Raw genomic sequence first — 19,016 nt, 5'->3', positions numbered from 1 at the left:
TCTGCTTATAGGTATTGAAATGTTTTCTATGCTGACATGTATTTGTTGGAAAAAGATATATGCTGAGGCATGGGAAATAGGTTCCAATCTTTCTTCTTGACGTTCCCCAAATTCTATAATACTTCGTAGATTTTTGTGTCCTCTCTATATTTGGACTGTCTGTCTGCTTTCCAGGAATACATTAGGTGATGTTGCTGTCAGGGGTGAAGGAGGGAGCAAAAGAGATGAGCGATTCATTGCTCCTGGACTGTTAACCCGTTTTCCCCTTGTACTTAAATTGGTAGGGCAGTGTTAGAGGTGTTCTCGCAGAGTTGCCTGTTTTCCCTGAGTTGCAGGGGAAAACATCCCCTACTCAAATGAAACTTGTCCTTAGCCTGTACTCCTTTTCTTCCTCTCAGATCACTTCCTGACAGAACAGATTATCTGTGTTAGTGAAGATATAAAGGTTCCATGCCTCTAGTTGCATCAGTTTTGCCTTTTTAAACTTACTGTGTTTTTCATGGATTGGTACATCCATAGTTCTTGAATGTGAATTTTATTCGCTCATGATTTACCTTCTTGCATTAATTCCCTTCGTCTCAAATGGCAACCGTGTCAGTTAAAATAGTCACTTGAAGGGTTGGGGTAATAGCAATCCTGGGGGGGTTATAGACCCATTCACTGTGGCACTTGCCAAGGAAAACAGATTTTAAGCTCTAGAGTCCTGGCTGTGGGAGGTTGCTGCAGAAATTGCACTGATTTAGTGCATCTCTTGGGTATTCTGGCCTTGGCCTTGTCTTCCTGATTCTCTTCTTTTCAGGAGAGGACCAGCTGGTCCGCTCCAAGTCTTCTCACAACGCTGGATTTGAAGGAGGCTGTACTGCTGTTACACCGTTGTGAATGGTCTTTCTGTTGCCTTGCATGACCTGTCTGTGCTGTTCTGGCAGAAACCTGAGGTAGCTGAGGAGATACAGAAATAATTCTTTATTTTGTATGAATTAGTATATTACTAAGGAGAAAAGTTCTTCACTAATCCAGTGATTCTGTGTTTGGATATTGTAAATAAATAGGAAAATGAATACAAGAACTTGGGATTTTAATGTACAAAAATGAGATGATGAAGGTATATGAATGGATTAAATGAGAAAAAAACATACAGTCTGTCTCTTAATGAGAAAAAGAAAGTGCTCTGCAGAGCAACACTCTTCTCCACAAGTCCCACTTCTTTGCTGCATCCTAGTTTTCAGACATTGTTGATTGATTACCAACTAAACAGCTTCTAAGTTAACAAAATGTACTTGTTAAAAATGAAGAAAAAAGGTTACAATTAGCTATTCTAAACCATTGCCACAGAGTTTAAAATTGCCTTTTCCTGTCACCTTTCTTCCTGGAGCAATATGTTGCTTAGAAATCCTTGCTATTAACATGCATTTTCTGCTATTGAATCTAGTTAGTAATTCTAATATGTATATCTTCAAAAGACTGGAAAGATACAGAATTTCTACTCTGTAGTTTTGCTTGTCAGTCATGTAACTTTGCAGATGTCACCATGCTATGAGACTGACCATGATTGTTTAAAGTTTTCTTGGGTTTTTTTTGCCCTAGTTTCAGCTTTATTTTTATTTGTATTAGAGTTATTGTAGTAGGAGAATCTTATGAAACTAGTTCTTAAGTCAATGTTAAATTGCCGTTACTTTGGCAAGGTTAGGTCTTTTAGGTCTTGCTAATGAATCTTACCTCAATCCATTCTTCAGGGAGTAGAAAACATATAAGTCTATTGTTCTTAGTTGATGAAAGAATAGTCATTAAAAATCATGTCAATATGCTCATGGAAAAGATAATATAGAAGATGCAAGATGTTAACAACTTGTCCAGATCTTAGTGTGCCATCTAATTCAATAAAATTTTTAACTATTCTTGCGTAACAGAATCATCATTGAAAAACTTTCCTCTTTCTCTTTCAAACCAGATCTGAAGTTATATTTGTTTCAGTTGCAGTCAGATGTAGTTCCTGTTTACATATGCCAAAGAAGTTAAATAAATCTTAAGAAGCGAGGGAATCACTGACTTTCAAAAGTGAATTTTTTCTGTGCCATCATGCGTTTTCTCAGGTCAGAGGTAGGTAGATGGCTTGAGATACTTTAGACTGCAATGTCATCTAAAATTTGCTGGAAAATATAATGGAGTAGAATTGAAGCAGATTTAGTTTAGTTTAATTTTTTTATTATCCTTGTTTGCTTATATGAAACATTATAAGCACTAGTGAAGGTCAACTTGTAGGTGAGGAAAAATTACTAAATGAACCCATGCTTTCAGGTTCAGGTGACCCACCAAGGTGCCCTAAATCCCTGTGTCATTCTCTTGAAGGACTACAGTCTATATTACAGTGAGTCAGTGAGTGTTGCGTTTCTTGATTATTGTTTTTCCCCATTGTGGGATATTCCTTTTCTCCCCTCTTTTTGACAATGATATGATCTCTAGAAAGCAGCAGATCTAAGAAAGTGGCAATGAGGTCTTAGCAGTGCTATTGCCATCCTACTGTGCATTGGTCCTTCTTGCTAATTTCAGTGACTCCATTAAGGCTAGCTTCTATTACATGCAAAATAAATCAAGCACATACCCTTCCAGCTTAATGTGGCATTAGCACAGTCTCTGAAGCTTTGGTGTTGAGCTGTATGTTGTCATCAGTGCTCCTTGTTAGATATGCAGCATGCCTCATACATTGATTTCCCTATATAAACTATACTATTAAATGATAAAATTGTAAATTAACTTCTTGGTGGTTATACACAGCCTTCTAGGGAGTCGCACACTACTTAATATTTATTGTTTTCTTCCTAGCAGTATCTGTCAGTTAGCAGCATACTTACTGCAGTGCTTTTTCCAACAATTTCAGCATGTCAGAGTCCATCATCTATGCTGGAAAGGAGTTTTAAAGAAATGCTTTTACTAATATTAAATGACTGAGATGTGCTTTATGTTCTCAGACTAACTGATGAAAGGACCAATAACACTTGAATTGGGGGGGTTGGGGGAGAAGCATAAATAAGGTGTAAGCAGCGATTGATTTCTAATTTTTTTTATATTCTGCTCATCTTGTACAAAACCATTATTTTAAAATGCAAGGAGGGGTGATAACATGAAACAACTCTGACAACTAATAAACTTTTAGATTATGCTTCATATGTTTACTTTTCATTAAATTTAGGGACAGTTGCGACTATGTTGTTGTGATTCAGTCAACATTTACTTCTATCTGTTTTTCATATACAAAGGCATCGGGGTGCCAGAAAATAAACTGTTAACGGAGAATTAACTTCTTTGGCACGCTTTCATACTTATCTTCCAAATTAAAGAAAATGAAATGGGCAGAAGCAGAGTGTAGATTACCTCCTTTTTGTCAAAAATGGTGGGAATTTGAAAATTAATAATAAAAAAGGGAACAGATGCAGTAACATGCCAGAGGGAGATTAATGTGGAGAGTAAAATCTGTGAGCAACAAAACTGAAGCAAACTGAATCAGTGGGAGGTGGTTGTACAATCAAAATCAGGATAAAAGAGAAATTACAAACAACCCTGCACTTGTCAAAGTAGTAGTAATGAAATCCTGACTCTGCCAGCAGCGAGAACCTGTGTTAGCACTTTGGGGTAAGGCCGGGAGCCGGGTGCCAGGTAGGAGGGCAGCGCGAGGCTGCTGGGCGGCAGCCATCGCGTGTGGAACAGATGGCGGGGAAAGCTGGCCGGGGAGGGGCTCCTTCGCAGAGCTAATCAGACAGTAACGGATAGGGCAGCTGGGAGGACTGACCACCGAGAGGCGAGCGGCGGGGTAGCCGCAGCCTTCCTCGATGTGTGCAGTGGTGTGCCTGCCGGCCGGAGAGAAGACCTTGCAACGTCTTTTCTCTGCTACAACCGCACAAACTTTGGAGGTGGGCGGTGGGCATCGCCCCATGCCAGGGAATGGGGGCACGTGCTGGCACCAGACTCCCTCTGCGGCCTCCAGGGCCTCGAGCGCGTCCCACCTCGGGGTATCGCGCCCCTCCTACCTCAAAAATACATGTCTGCTCTCTGTCCTGTTGTGTGATCAGGTTATGTGGTTTTGTGTTTTATTGTAGCAGTATAGTGAACGTAGAATTTGGCGATTGACAGAAATGCTAAAGCATATGGGTCCAGGGACTGATCCAGCAAACCGATATGGAAACTTTGCTCCTGTTGAAAGGTGGGAGGGAGAGCTGTAGGTCAGCACCTTCCCAGAGGGCTGTGCCCCTCCAGTGAATGGAACCAGTTTTCTGCTGTTTTATTTTTGCTTGGAGGGGGCACTTCCCTCCTCATAAATGAGAGCTTGTGAGGAATGAATGGAGGTCCGAGCCTTCTGATCTTGAGTCACATGAATAATTTGACTCACGTAAGAAGTAAAGATCAATAGGATTTCTTGTGCAAGTAAGAGGTAGTCATGTGTGAGAGGATTACAAGGTCATGCCCTGTGTTGATGACTGTCAGTTTGAAAGAGAAATGAAAACAAAATTTTATCAAGGAAAGGGGGAAATAAAATCCTGAAGTGTAGCAAGGGGGACCTGACCTATTACTATCCAGTTTTGTTTGATCTGGATATGTGATACTTTTTTAGACAATTTCAACAAAGAAAGCTACATGTCCTGCATCTGCTTTCTGAACTTGTATATACCTTGTCTGCAGAAGGTTTATAGCTTGGCTCAAGTATTCATTTTGAGCAGGGAGGGGAGGAAACATTACAGGGATTTGAAATAGGTGGTATAACATAGCCATATGCTATTTATGCAGCAGTTTCTGCAGTAAATCTAATTTGGTGCTGTCAAGAAAAATTAGACTTATTTGGTATAGCAGCACATTAGTAAATGATTGTGATAGCTTTGAAAGTTGTCATTCACTCTGCTTTACTTGCAATAGAATCTTGCAGAGCTTTTTTTTTTCGCCTGAGAAACTCTGTGAAAATTCTCAGTTCTTTGTCCTGCAGCTGTAAAAACTGCAAATATTTCCACCACTGAAAAGGAGGTCTTGCTTTAAAGTAATTGAAGAAGGAGATGGAAAAAAGAATAGCCTGCATTGTTAACAATCATATGAATGTATAGGGGGATAAATTTCTCCCTTGCCTACAGGTTTTCATAGTGCAGCTGAAATTGTTTATCTGATTATACAGCATGTAGATAAATTAGTTGCTCTGCGTTATTATAGAAGGTAAAATATTTTACCTGCCATGATAAGACCATATGCTGCTTTATGAAGACTGATACTGAGTGATTTGAAATAAATTGGTTCTGTCGTCTTCTGGCAGTGTGTTGTAAAATTTTCGAAGCTGATATACTTTGTGTCAAGATAACACACAATTATTTAAATATCTTTCTATTTAATATTTTAAACATATTTAAGTTATTGTACAGACGTATAAAAGCCAATGATGAGTTTTGTAGGGGAAAGAAAGAAATTCCAAGTGAAGGAGTAAAGAACAGATACAAAATCATATATTAATTTTGAATATGAAAGTATTTATAAATCACCTTTTTTCATTTTTAAAGAGTTCCAACGTGGTTGACAATTTTATTTATTGTCCTACCATACAAATTTCTCAAGGACAAGTCACTAATAAATTTCCAGTTTTTAGTCTTAGATTCATCTAAATTTTTCTTCACGGCATTTAAACTGCAGCTGGTCACATAGAATTTCTCTAATGATTGCATCAGGTTGTTGAGGCAGCCAAATTGCTACTGCATGTAGAGTGTGGTTCAGGAGCAGTGACAGTACTTAAAGCGCTTTGGAGTGAGTAGTGAATTGAGATGAAATACAGAAGAGACTAACTGCTGTAGAAAACAAATGTCTTTATAAGGTCTTTGTTTTGAGCAGTTATTATTCAGCACTAACAGTAATAAGTTTATGAGTGTGTATCAAATATTTACTTTGATCTTATTCAAATTAGGTTTTCTATTTGTGTGACTAATGACAACAGGATAATGATTTATTTTTTTGAACCATAAAAGTCTTTTTAGATACATGTATTCACGGCTGCTGGATTTTTTGCTGAATTTGCTACTGGAAAAATGGTTCTGATTTTTATCTTCATCTTTGACTTGTTCTAAGGCTTTTCTTTCAAGTACATCCGAAAGCTTGTTTTTACAATAGGCTAAAATGTACTTTTTCAGTCAGCACTTGATATTTGTGAACTTAAACAATTTTAAAAGCTGTTTTGTGCTTTCGGAAGTATATTCAAAGTTGTTTATTTTGTGCAGTCACAGTGGTTGTTCATTTTTTGGTATTTTTTTTTCTGTGCAAGATTCTGCTCCTAAAATTCTTGCCTAGAAAAAAAATCCAACAGAGAACCCAAAAGGTCCTGAACTGGACTCTTTGTCCAACTTGACTTTGAAGAGCATCAGCCTGTGGGTTATCACCTCTGGAGAAGGTAGCTGGTGGATGGAGGAATGAAAAAAAAAAAAAAAATCACCTGAACACATCGTCTTTGGCTGCCTGGCTGCTCTCCTTGCCCCTGTGCTCCACACCCTTGTGCTGGTGATTGGTCAGGAAAGAGTGTGAGTTGGGAGATGCCTCTCCTGGGTGAGCAGATGAGCACAGCCTCTGCTGTGGGCTACTTAACAGGGCTGAACTCCTTCCCCTGGCTGTGCCGGCAGCATGGCAAGGTTAATAGCATGCTGCTGTTGGTTGACCCTGCATTCTTGGTGGTTTCAGTATCAAACTGCATTTTTGTAGAAACAGGAAAAACTGTTCTTCATTAGCTTCTCCTTGTTGGTCAGTTGCCTTCTACAGGGCTTAAATCAAACTGGAGAATGAAGTGTATTCTTCTTCTACCAGAGTTCCTCTTCTATTTCCACTGCATTTGTTCACCTGCATTTGTTCATATAGCTTCCTATGGAAGAAGATCATAGCATCATAAAATATTCCCTTGCAAATGCCCCATATAAGGTATATATCAATATTAAGTTATTATTTAGCTAAACTTGTGCAATATTTGTCAATCTAATTTTCATTAGAAACAAATTCAGACCTAACGTAAGTATAAATGCATTTCTGCTAATGAGGTTGGATTACCTCCTGGATTTGATCCCAGAAAGCTTTACTTTAAATTCATTTTTGGTGAAATGGTAATAAAATGGGTGGTTCATTATAATTGCTTACAAAACTTAAAATATGTATTTTATTTTTTGGTACTGTATTTAATCTTGCTGAAAGGTTATCTTTTTTTAAAGGATACCCAAGGTAAGCAGTGAAATTGAAAGTTATTTCTTATTTTTGAAGAATAAAACTGTCAAGTTAAACTAACTAAGGAGGTTAGTTAATAATTCAGAAACTTTTCGTTGTCAGAGTGTATTCCAGGAACTGCTAAAAATGATGTATCCTGTTGACAATATGAATTTAGTCTCAGCCCTGACAAAGAATCTTTACAATTTGCCTCAATGTGGAAAGCAGTATTCTAACAAAGAGTTGCATCTGTGTATTTTACAAGGCTTGAAAACAAGAAAAAATATTAAGAAATTTCTCCCTTAATAGTGTTGCATTTGAAGCATTGATAGTTAAGGTAAAAAAAGAATACTGAAAATTAAATAATTTGCAGCGAATGCTGTTAGCTGCTTTAAGGTTTTACTGTAAGCTCATTCAGCTGTTCCCATTTTCCCTTTGTATTTTTTGTTCAATATCTATTACATGGTGTTAAAACAAGTCAAAAGCTTTCATTTATTTTATTTGTAATATTCTTCCACTTCTTTACGTAGCTCTGCAAAGTCTTTCTCAGATTCTGCTAGTCTTAGCAAGAAGGAATAGGTATACATATATGAAAAAAAAACCACATTAGCTCTTGGAGTTAACAAATAATGATTAAAAGCTATTCTTTTGCTTCTGTATTATTTCTCTTATACACCAAACCGATCTTCACAAATACAGGACTGTAAAGAACTTCATCTGCTGCTGGTTAGCAGGAGTGGATTTAAATCTACACCGACAGTTCATTTGACAATGACCTTGAGGGGCTTTGCTTCTTGAAGAAGAAAGCAGAAGCTTGCGGTAAACAAAGTTCACTTCTGACAGATGGATTGAATGACAGAAAGGTTGCGAGTGCCAGAATAGCCCTGGCAGAGGAGGAAATGTTCAGTGGAATCCAACAGGAGAGGAGGTGTGAACAGGTGCAGGGTTGCTGACGGAAGGGGAACCAGATGGAAGGAGCCAGAGCCAGTTTATTTAAAGGAAAAGGCAGAAAACACTGAAAGGCTGTGCGATCAGTGGCTAAAAGTGTGCATGGAAGAAGGTAAAAATTCACAAAGCAAAACTGCACGGTGGGATATCTAGCACTTAACATAATGGTAGTAATTTGTGAGTTTCATTTTAAAGTTGCTATTGAAATATGTTTCTCTCTTACTCTTGACAGCATAAAGAAGAGAGATTTATAACCTGTCCAAAAAAAACCCAAAACAAAGCACCAACAAAACACTCAACTGTTATATTGCCTGTCCATTATTTCTAATAATAATGTGCAGTCACAATCAGGATAATACAAAAATTATGCCACACTTGACCAAATGAATAAAAGGCATATAAGGCTGGATTTTTATTTTTTGACTCACCTCTTTGTATCTAGCTCCTGTGATAAGTGGACAGATAAACATGCCTTTCACTGGAGTGTTTCTGTAACATCTAGAGCAAATCAACAACAGTAAAGTGCAATGTAATGTTAGCAGAGTATTTTTCATCTTTTACGCTTTTGGTTTTAAGTCTGTCAGTTTGCTGGAATATGTGGTATCTTGCTGTAGGATGGGGTAGAAGTCTAGCTCACCCTAGATCAAATTCCCTGAAAACGAAATACTGTCTTTCAAATTGTCATCCTGAAGAATTCTTTGTTATGTCAAATGGTTTAGCTTCTTCCTAAGCTGTGCTTGTGAGGCTTGGTCCTTTGGAGGGAATTAAAAAACATTCCTCACCTTCTCAACTTCAGCAATAGTTGGAGAGCATTAGCAACTTCCAAATATGAGGCCTGTGGCAGTTTAACTGCAGGTTGCGTGTCCAATTGTAGTGTCCATGAAAAATGCAGGTAACTGGTCAGCAGTCATTCATGGTGCATTTGTGATCTACTGGATCATTCAGCTGTGCTGATCTGATCCAGATCAGGTGTGAGCACACAGTCACTTTCCTTTTGAATTAGCTAGAGCATGCAATGCAGTGTTTATGCTGACTTTATGCCAGCTGCAGGAAGGACAGATGAGACCTGATTCAGCATAAAGCTTGCTGGTACAAAGTTAACGTACCAAAAACATTGGGTTTTTGAACAAATTTAAATTGGCAGAGTGGGTTCATAGCAGATCAGAACTCTGCATCATTTAGCTGCATCATTTTTTGATTCAATGGTAGGGATTTACTGTATTTACAAGCTGAGCCTTGGAGTACAGAGTCACAGTTGTTTGAAGCTGGTCTGTGCTGTTACTGAAAAGGCAAATCCCTAGAGTGGTAATATTTGACTGTGTCTGGCCTCATATTGCCAGACCCTTGCTTCTGCTGACACTGGAAGGAAGACACCTGTGTGATCAGGTTGTTCAGGGAGTTAATCAGATTGAAAAAGAATAATTTCTTGAAGAATAAGTTGTGTGAGTGCTAATTATAAGAGGATGAAAGAAGGACTACACCTCTTACACTGACAGTATTGGCTTAGACTGGCTTAAATGTGTCCTGAAGCTACATTGTAAGAGGCTGCTGGTGCCACATTCAAGAATCACCATAAGTCAGGAAAATTATTCCTTTATTTTAAATACAATAAAAATAATTTAAATAAGTTTGTGTACAGAGTACATGCCTGTATAAATGTTGTGTTAAGCAATTATTTCAACAAACAGTAATTTGTAAAAGGGGCTTGTGGAACAAAGGTAGAAAGAATATTCCAGATAAAGGCGTGCAGTACTGTGAAGTGCTAGGGCTACATAGTAAGACTTGACAAAAATCATATCTTCTCGTGTTCCATGCAACTTGTACTCTGTATTTAATTGTCTGTTTCTATAGGGACTTATCAGCCAAATATTTCACAATCTGATGGTAATAGTCACAGGAGTATTGGTGTTTACTTACAAGGTACGTATCTTGCTGGCAAGGCTTATAGATGTGCCAGAAAAATCAGATTTTGATTCCAAGTCAGTGTATTTGACCTAATATGAGATGTTAATTACTGCTAGAGACACTTTTCTGTAACAATGAAATAGGGGGCAGTTGATGATATTTGTCTGTGACTTGGGATACAGAGAACTATTCAGATTGAAAATAAGTTATTGTCTACATTGAGGAACTGGTAGTTTTTTGTATATATCTTGAAGGCATGGCAAAAGAGTAAAATCACGTTATAGGCTAGGTGTTTGCAAATTCTTTCTTCTATGCGGAATTTAAAGTAAGAAACTCAGTCCTTTCATTTTGTTAACTGACCCGGTAAGTAGAAGCAGAGATGGAATATATAATCAGTCATGTATATGCCCATGTTAGCTATATTCAAGATTCTTTATTTCAGTAAACTTTCATAGGACTAATGCTGCGTGGCTCTCTGTTCCTATGCCCCTCCAGCTTTTCATTTTTTTCACGCCCATTAATATCTCCAGTTACTGAGATAATTTTTAAGTAGTTTTGAGGTACGACAAGTGCGAAAAAATAGAGTAGGAATTTTTTTCATTTGCAGCCATTAATGTATAGTGTCTTCTGATGCCTCAGTAGGGCTTAGAAGGCAAAGTGGAAATGTTAGGCTTAGTGTTTAATTGTTTCTGTAGACCTCATTATTATATAAAGTGTAAATATATGTAAAAGTTATAAGGCAGTTCCAATGGTATAACTGCATTCTAAATAGAGAAAGATGGAAAAACTTTCCAGATCCATATTTAAAGAGCTGAATCAGTTTGAATGCTTAATTTTTTACCCCTTGACCTTCACATAACTTTTCTAATTGCCTGTAGTAGCTTCCGCTCCTGGTGATTTTGAGGAGAAAGCTCTGACATTTCATTATTTTAGGGAACTTCTTATTTCTCAACTATTGTAAAAAACAGTAACTAAGATTATTTTTAATTAGCCTAAGTTCTCATGAATAGGCCCACATGTGTACTGAACAATGATGCAGTCCTTCAGTTCTACCAATTAAATTAATAGTTAGGTCTCTTCAAGAAAATTTGACCATGCAAATACAGATTTTACTGAAGCTCACCAAACACAGTGTGCTAACTGGGGCAGTTTCCAGAAACTTGAGCTTTCTGCTGAGAAGACCTGGCAACCTGCTCCAGAATCAGCATCCAGTCAGCTCTCAGAAACAGACAAAAAGAGCAACTCAGTGGGTAATTCCCTCAATGGGATACAGGAAGGGCAAGTTTTCAGCTCCTTGGAGAGGTTTAAAGAAATGACCTGATCATGATGCTTTTAAAAGGTATTTCTGTATAATTCTTGCACAAGCATGCACGTGTGCTTCTTTTTTTATTTATTTTTTTACATAAGAACATACGTTTCATGCCTTCTGCCCTGTAAAAGTATCACGAGCCGTAAAATCCAGTCTAGGTGGATTTACACATGCACAGAAAAAATCAAAACCTTTATTACAAAAATTCAGATGGCAGAAAAAAACGATTAGTGTTATAGAAGAGGAAACCACCAAACGCTGTCCAGCTATGTCCTTGTTCACAGCAACCATATGTATTAAATATTAGATGAAAATTCGTAGGCCTTACAAAGGAAGATAACCAAAACAATCCATGTCAAACAAAAGGTTGCTAGAAGCCTGACTTAAGGGGAGAAATCTTGTGACCGCGAGCCTTCTTATGGAGTTGATCCAAACATATGAGCAAGGCACACGCTCTAGAGCTCTGTTAATTTAGAAGGTTTGGAAAGTAATAATTTTGAATCATAGCTACACTTAAAACCAGCATGTACCTGTTTACCTGCAGAATTAAGGGTCTTACTGTGTTGCATTTCCTTACTTAAATGTTCAAAAATACTAAGACCAGATAGCATATGATAAAACACAGTAAGCGCACTCTCCATTATAAATGGCTGAATAGGATACTGCAGTGCTGTTAAATTGGAAGGCAGGTCTGAAAGGAGTTTTAGGAGTTTTACATTAAGAGAAAGAATTATTTATGACTATTCTTTGGAAGAATGACTTCTTGGTAAACTATATTTTTTTTTTTTTTTCCGTATTTACAGACCAACCTTTAGGCTTGTCTGCTGACCTGAAAAAAAATAAAAAATGACCCCTTATTCTTCTGTGTATGACATACTTACAAAGATAAATATGGAATACAGAGGGAAGAAATTCATGAAGTGTGATCTTACTCTGTATACATTCTTTTATGACCTTAATCGTTGTGGTTTTTGAATAGTTTCTGATGGTAAAGTAAGAAATGGCAAAAATTATCTTTCCCTTTACAGAATAGGGCAAATATTGTGACCTCTTGTTTCAGCTTTTATTCTTTTGGGTTTTTTGTTAGTCATGAATTTGTGATTTGGTTGGTTGAGGTTTTTTCCTCCTGTAGCCTGCGAGAAGAGCAAGGATATACTCTAATTTTTCCATTCTTCCCTTGACACTTGTAGCTGAAGTAATAAGATGAAATAACCTATTAGAAGCTGGTTTAGAAAGCTGCTTGTAATAGACAATCCAGTACATCTATATCATGGAAAGCTTGCAAAGTAGACTGCTAAAACGTTGTTGAGCTTTTGTACCCAAAGCTATTGGTCTTTAGGGTTCCTAATACATGTAGGCTTTCAAGTCCTACTTTCAAAAGTGCTTTAGTTGATTTGAGTGCCTTCATGCCAGATTTTATTAAAGATACTGGGAATAAAATGCTTGAGTAACTCCTCAAAACTTTTTTAATTTGGTAGAAAAGCTTATGCATACATTTATTTTAAAAAATACTGGGAGAAAAAGCTCATTTCCTCTGAAAGAGCTGAGGGAGCCTTCAGCCAAGTCCTTTCCCTCTTCTGGGGTGATTTGTTGTGCACTCGCTCACAGTGCTGGCCCACTTGGCTCTGTGTTATCTAGGAAAGAGATCTGTGCTCGACCACTGAGGCATGTGGTAAAAGCATCAGTGTTCGGCTTGACTGGTCCTCTTGCTGCCCAAGAATGAGTGTTGGTACAGAGTTCCAGGACTGGTCATCATTTAGACAACAGTCTTGTTAGTTCAGATAGCTCAAACATTTGGAAGACTAAATCCTAGCTACTCCTTAATGAATGATGAAGTTCAGTTTAAAGTAAGCATATCTGAAAGCTGAAATATTTTATAGTTACATTTTTAAGTATAATTAATGTGAACCGAAGATGTCAAAAATAATGTTATGATAACCTCTTGTGTGTCACTGAACTAATTACTAGAGTATTTTAATTTGTCCAATTAAGTTCATAGTCCTTACTAATGGATCCATTAGCTTTTTACAAAATGACGCATGTTGATCTCATGGAAAAATCAAATAGTCACTATAGTAAGCATGATTGCTTCAAATCATAGTTGCTTTGTCAGAAGACTTACTGACAGCCTCCAGTCAGAAACCTAATTCTACATTGAGAACCATCTTGGACTTTTTGTGTTTTTACAGTTACTGAACTGAAAAGACTTTCAAAAATACCTACTGTTGAATTGTGTTGTGAAATTCAAAGTTTTATCAATCTAAATTCTTTTACTTTGCAGTCAAAAATAGACAAGCTATTATTTCAAATTTCAAGCTATTATGTCAAATATGACTTTTGTATCAGTAGTCTTTACATCCTTCATTTTTCTTTACTGCAAAGCCATTTGGTGGTGAGTAGTCTTCTATTGAAAATGGATCTATGATCCAGTTTTTCTTTGTTAGTGGTGGGAAAGGTGTTTTGGGGTTTGGAGTTTTTATGTACATGTTTGTTTTTATTAAATTTGGTGGGTCAAATTCAGCTACATACTTTTATGTTAACTTTGAGGTTGGAGTGAATTTTCACTTCATTTTTAGTAAGGATTTTTTTAAGGTTTGCCAGTGATGGCAATTTTCTTCTTCCTGTGCTATAAGCTACAGTTTACAGTGCCTTTTGTTTTGTCAAGAACATGTAGAAAGCGTAGCTTTCAAGCACTGCAAACCAATATCCAGTTCATTGAGATATGAGTTAACTTAAGTTACCTATGGCTCTTTGCAGCGATAACACATGTTCAAAACAGTCAATGTTTAGAACTAAAATCACTGTGGAAAACGTGCTTCAGAACAGGGCTCAGGAAGAACTTGAGCTTGTCTCAATGGTTGCTTCTGACTTCAATGGCACAAAAATGAAAGTGACCATGAGTTCAATGCTTCTGCTTTAGTAAAACTGATCAGCGTTACAACCAAATGCAGACTTATTATATCAGATGGACATTTGCTTAGTGTTTTGCAAAGAGTACTGTTTGAAAGAACAGTAACTGTTGCTGCTGTCTCCAGTTTTGAGTCAGTGTTTGCATTTGAGAATAGAACAGGCTGTTGCACTTTAACCACTCTTTTCCCCGTTTTTGATCTCTGTAGATGAAGTTTTAAAGAGTTCTGGAGTAATTAATCTTTAGTTGACATTTCTGATTCAGATCTTAACCTGTGTCATCAAATTAGTCTGTTGTGGCTTCTCTTTGCATGTGTCTGTGCTTTCCTTAGTGAATATGAGAAATTCTGAAGTCTTTGTAAGAGGAGACTTCTTAAATCTTCACACTAATGCTGGAGAGACTAAGGACTGTTTACTTCTGTCTACAGTCTATAGACTTTCTTTTTCTTAAATCAAGCACCGCTTTTTTCACAATTCAGAGTAATTGCAAATAATCAGTGTCAGACCTTCTAAAACTCCTGCAGTATTTGCTGGTCATAGCAGGAATACCAATAGATCCTGAAATCTCTTAGGTTGCCTTCTGCATGTTTTATACTTTTTTTTCTTATTTCTCTGTATATGTATTGGGGAAATTTTCAGAGGGGGGGCAGAGAGATTGAACTTAGAGAGCAGGGAAGGTGCCAACTCAAGGTGTGGGTGAAAGACTTGCCACTGTGTTTAGACAGCTTTGGCTCCAGGAATTTTTTTCATTCCTCAGCAGCTCTAGGCACCTCAGATATTGTTCTTTATGTGGCACTGGATGTGTTTTAATCCCATAATTTTCTAGGTTCTAAGAAGCTGCCCTTCTGTGTAACAATTGCATGTGTTCTCCTAGTCTTACAATTGAGCTTTGATCCACTGTATAAACTCATCTTCAACCGCTCCATATACGTTTCAGCTGTAGGGAACTCACCACACATCTCTTGTTTCTGAGCTCTTGAAAGTTTGCTCTATACAGTAAGTAAATCAGGTGAATGGCTCTTTTGGATGGGTCCCCTTAACAAGAGAGTGTTTCTGGTGGCAGTAGATTCTCCATTTATTTTGAACGTGAACATCAGCATGTGTTTGTCAGAAGGGACCTTAGCAATGAGGAATGGACCTCTACAGGCTTGTTTTGGTGGCTTCAGCTGTGCAGCTTGATACATGCTGAAGGCTACCCCCAGCAGAATGCTAGCCAGCCAGCTGTGTGCCAGATGAAGCACAGCACCCAACTGTACACAGCCATCTCACATGAGACACTATTAAATAAAATACTATACTACTGACATTTTCTTTAGCTGAAAGCGTTGGAGGGATGTGTGAGGTGCTGGTGTTGGGTTTTTTTGTTGTTTTGTTGGGGGGTTTTTGAGCAGTCTGGTGCTCATTGCAACTGTCTGAAGGTAAAAAATGTTTGTAAAAGGGAAGGAGTTTGCATAGACTGGTTTCCAGCAAATATGGAAAAAATTTTCTTAGTAATGCTTTCCATATTTGGAACTTACACTTAGGAAATGATGTGAGCATTGCTCCTTAGGATAGCCACAATATGGTTGTGAAGTAATGCTGAGAGTGATGTGATAAAGTGCAATTCAATGTATGAAATTGCCTTTAAAAATGTGCTTTGTTTCCTTAATGCTCTAATATTCTTGCAATATAAATGTATTCTCTGTCTTACCTCAGAAGAAACTGCCTGTGATTTCCAAGGGAGTTTTGCCTAAGGTAGGGCTTGCAACATCAGGACCAGGAATTAGTGTAATGTGACCCACCATTTGTATTGCTTTGGGGTAAATTTGAGAGAGAAAATTTAACATTGTGTGTGTCATGCTGAGATATTGCAATATCTCGGATGGGTTATTAGGCACCAATCCAAAGGTTAAGTGCAGCAACCACATGAGATGTGGCTTTATCCTTACATGATCTATGCCTGTGTTCTGTTTTGGAGTCCTCTGAAATAGGTATTATCCCTAGAATAAAACATGTTTATAAGACTTTATTGAAACCTATACCAAGCTATTAAATGTTTTTTCAGTAGAAAGATGTGTGCTTACGTGTCATTTGAAATCTAGAAATCAATCCTTGTATGTGTGAACTCACTGACATTTTGAACCTGGATCCCAATGTGCATCAGATAAATATTCACGACCTTTGGGAAAGTCTAGGTATGAATTTGCAGTTTAGGACCTTTTCTAATTTATATGCATATATCTTTTTGGGGTTTTATTTTCCATGCTGTTTTTGCTTGGCTTGCATTAAATAAAATGCTTCAATGGAGTGTGGTAGTCTAGCATTTGTTTTGCCTCAGGAGTAAATTGCCCCATCTTGCATATCTGGTCAAGTAAATTGCTCTCTTGCCTGCGTACTTCAATAATAATACTGGGCTTTAGACCTTCCTATACAACCCCCCAGTGAGCAGAACCACAAGAGGCTGGGCCTATGTGGTGCTAGCAGTCTTCTCTATTGTAATGGATGCATTCATCTCCTATTTACATAAATTAATAGTTAAAACTTGTTTGGTTGCTTAAGAAAACTCATTAAGCTTTCAGAGTAGCTGTATTATGAGCACTGTGGCAATCGCTCCCATTGACTTATCTCCTGCTGGTTCACTGGGAAGCAGTCCATCTCGGGGTCAGGTCCCTAAGCTTCATTACAGAATTAAACAAATAGCATTTAAAAGAAAAATACAAATAATATGTTCAATGCAAAGTGGATGTTGGTAAGCTTCCATATGAAAAAAGAGGTCACATTTAAAATTTTTAAAAATAAAATCCTATTTTTGTCTGCAAGGCCAATTTTCTCTCAGGAAATGGATCATATTTTTTATCCGTTTTCTAGTAGTCACTGGAGAATGTTTGACATTGTAAGAGAAAGGTCAGTTTGTATCTCCTGAAGTGGGAGGAGAATGTTTGATGTGAAAAGCTTGGCCAGATTTTTTGTTATTATTATTTGAATGTTCTGCTTTGCCTTTTTAATTTATCATCTTCAGTATATGATTTTTATTTTTCTTTATTTCCTATTTGTTTTTTTTTATAGATTGGAGAAAGAGAGCATTCAGCACAGCATTAGCAATGAAGCAAAGGCCCGAGCCCTTCAGGCCCAGAAAAGAGAGCAGGAGCTGACACAGAAGATGCAGCAAATGGAGGCCCAGCATGAGAAAACTGGTAGGTGGTAGGGAAAGATTAGAGCCTGGGCACTCACTCACAAGCCAGGCCCACGCCTTACTGTGAAATGACATCAGGAACACCTGTAACCTTTGGCTGGCCGAAGGGAGCAGATGCTAACTACACCGGAGATTCCGAATTACATATTAGTTAGCGTTTAAAAGAGAAAATGGAAAGTATTGCCCACTGTCTGTTGATTTCAGAGTGCTGCTCTCACATCTGTTGCACCATCTGGATTATGAGTTTATTTACCTGTGTTCAAGAAACGTAAAGCTGAGAGAGACCACAACAAAGTAGAAAAACAAAGGGCTTGTTTTTGGCTGGATTTTCAGGCACACATGTTATATAAAGAAAATAGCATCAGAAGCTCTGCGGGAAATGCTCTGAGCTTACAGTTAAAGTCTCCTGAATAGCATTGAACAGTTCCCACAGTACACACATTATAGCTACTCTAAAAGCTTAATGAGTTTGCTTCGGCATCCAAACTGGAGAAAAGCTTTAGCCATTAATCGGTTCTTAATTCACTGTCGCAGCTGGATGTAATTCACTGGCTCCAAATTGATATGTTCCTTTATTTAATCTTTGCAGCCTCAAACATTTTTAGCATTATCATGTGCCTCCCCCACATCCTCAATCTAGAAGAAAGATGTTTAATCCCTTGCATACTTCAGGTTCTCATAATTGGAGACTTCATTGCATTGACTTAGCCGATCAATAACTTCTAACTTTAATCTGGAAATAAAAAGGGGTTTTCCAAACAAACAGAAAAAAGCCTTTTGTTATTGCAAAGTACTATGCCAACAACATTAATAAAAGTAAATATTACAAATAAAACAAACCAAAAATTTTTTAAAAAGGGATTTTTTAGAGAGGAAGTCTCTAACCCCTGAGCATAGAAAGAAGGAGGAGCTTCAGCTCTTATGGAACATGATATATTCATGTATTTAATAAAGTATCATTTGTACGCATCAGTCCTGCAATGCCTTTAGGAAAACCATGTAACATATTAATCCTAAGCAGCATTGGATAATACCTGAGGAGCAGGTATGTTTATATCTGCTGTCTGATTTTATGCCTTTTTTTCAGCATTATCACAGTACTAGAGGACTTTTCCATGTGTTCAGGGAATGCAAACAGCTTCATTATGTCTGCTGTCTACACTATAAGAAAAGAAAAGGAGCTCTCAGAATCATCTTTCTCTCCTTTAGCCAGCACATCTACATATGACCATGTGTAATTTTGCACAAGAGAGATGTAATTTACCCTCCTTGTGCATGAATTGTCCCAGTATACAAAAATGAAACAACATTATATCTGGGTTTGTTTTTTTATATCTCTAGTAGGATTAGAAGGAGTTGAAAATTATAGTCATTTATTATGTGTATAAAGAATCCTTCGGTTATTATGACCCTCCACACATACAAGGAATTTGGTTAAGAATAGTCTCGCTTTCTCCAATTTCAAAAGTAAAACTGAAGAAACATCATTTTGTAGTATCTTCCTTTTGAAAGAATAAAGATGCCTGAATGCTAGGTCATGAGTTTTGGTGCAGCCCAAACTCATAGTAACTAAAA

General features: G+C 37.5%; 1 protein-coding gene across 10 annotated transcripts in view; it reads left to right on the top strand.

Moving 5' to 3' along the window:
- The window catches only part of SDCCAG8 (SHH signaling and ciliogenesis regulator SDCCAG8), a 106,720-nt gene that overhangs the window by 41,192 nt on the left and 46,512 nt on the right, over positions 1–19,016 (top strand). For 8 of the 10 annotated variants that reach the window (XM_032683310.1, XM_032683307.1, XM_032683309.1 and 5 more), the window contains exon 14: positions 17,315–17,442. The exons of the other annotated variants lie outside the window; for them this stretch is intronic. In XM_032683310.1, coding sequence (XP_032539201.1) covers positions 17,315–17,442 — 128 coding nt within the window. The remainder of the gene's footprint in view (positions 1–17,314; positions 17,443–19,016) is intronic. 10 annotated transcript variants of the gene reach the window in all.

Source organism: Chiroxiphia lanceolata, chromosome 3 (genome assembly GCF_009829145.1).
Source record: "Chiroxiphia lanceolata isolate bChiLan1 chromosome 3, bChiLan1.pri, whole genome shotgun sequence".
NCBI classification, from domain to species: Eukaryota; Metazoa; Chordata; class Aves; order Passeriformes; family Pipridae; genus Chiroxiphia; species Chiroxiphia lanceolata.
Note: the sequence above shows the minus strand (reverse complement) of the source record. Positions and strands in the feature narration are given on the sequence as shown.